Here is a 1,014-nt window from a genome sequence, read left to right as displayed (position 1 = left end):
TCACACAAGAGTCCCGCCGTTGACATACTCGGTATAAGCCAAAGCTATGAGCCCTACCATTGCGAGCCTCCCATTCCAGAGCTCTGCGTCGGATGTCATCAATCCCTGGGATTTCGAATCTGCGCTCACGCCTTTAAACAATGGCACGAGGGATGCTATGGACAGCACAACAGTTGTCCCGATAAACCACTGGATTCCTCCGTTTTGTATCTGCGAAAAGATACCTTGTCCTCTGGTTAATTCCACTGCAATGGCCGCCACGAATCCGATCATGGCTAGGCGGCCGTTGATCCTCTCGGGGCCGGGACCGTCGAAGGCCATGATGTCTGTAATCTTGGTGCTCTCCTCAGGCTGGGGCGGCGGAGGTGGTGTTGAAAACAACTGTGGCGGAACTGGAACAGCTGCTTTCTGTTTCTCATCAGCAACATTATTAATATCACCACCATCCTGCATGTTAAATCAACAATAAACATTAATTATATAATTTCATGCATATATCTTTTCATTCATTAAGCTTGCTAGCTGTAGCAAACATCAATATATATTATAATTAGTACGTATTTGACAAATTACTTCACGTACTATATATATATGTAATTACCTCGGCCGTGCTTCGAACTCGAAACTTGAGGTCCCTGATCTTAAAAAGTGGCACACGAGCAAACTGGTTGGGACCAGCAATATTAATTCTTGAACTCAAACCAGCTCCACATGAGATCATTTGCATTCCTGTTGCTGCTGCCATATTGTGCTTGAACAAAAGCTTAGCTAGCTTTAATGGAATTAAGAAGAAGAATGTAATGTAATATTAATTAGCAGATAGAGAAATTGCGGGTTGAATATGGTGGAGTAGCATGCCAAGTGTATTTATAGGGGTTTTGTGCAAAGAAATTGCGGCTCTTTCTTGTTCCACGTAACTTGGTTATCACTCGTACAACATGCTATGGAACTTGGATCCATACACACCCGACATGTTTCTAGCTAGCCAAAATTAAGGGTAATTGCAAGAATTCT

General features: G+C 43.2%; 1 protein-coding gene across 1 annotated transcript; it reads right to left on the bottom strand.

Annotated features, from left to right (window-relative positions):
• On the bottom strand, nt 1-745 carry LOC140860109 (early light-induced protein 1, chloroplastic-like). The gene is made up of 2 exons (XM_073262922.1): nt 602-745; nt 1-447 (listed from the first exon to the last, which is right to left on the bottom strand). Exons 1-2 carry the CDS (start codon nt 743-745, stop codon nt 1-3), a joined length of 591 nt encoding a protein of 196 aa, XP_073119023.1.
• Between the last annotated feature and the right edge of the window lie 269 nt (nt 746-1,014).

The sequence above is a fragment of the Henckelia pumila genome, chromosome 1 (assembly GCF_033568475.1).
Source record: "Henckelia pumila isolate YLH828 chromosome 1, ASM3356847v2, whole genome shotgun sequence".
In the NCBI taxonomy this organism is placed as follows: domain Eukaryota; kingdom Viridiplantae; phylum Streptophyta; class Magnoliopsida; order Lamiales; family Gesneriaceae; genus Henckelia; species Henckelia pumila.
Note: the sequence above shows the minus strand (reverse complement) of the source record. Positions and strands in the feature narration are given on the sequence as shown.

What these genes read in the sequence shown, in the direction of transcription:
- LOC140860109 (XM_073262922.1), bottom strand. Translation starts at nt 745, where the DNA reads ATGGCAGCAGCAACAGGAATGCAAATGATCTCATGTGGAGCTGGTTTG. An exon ending in GAGTTCGAAGCACGGCCGAG is followed by an intron (nt 448 to 601) that starts GTAATTACATAT and finishes TTTAACATGCAG; the next exon opens with GATGGTGGTGATATTAATAA.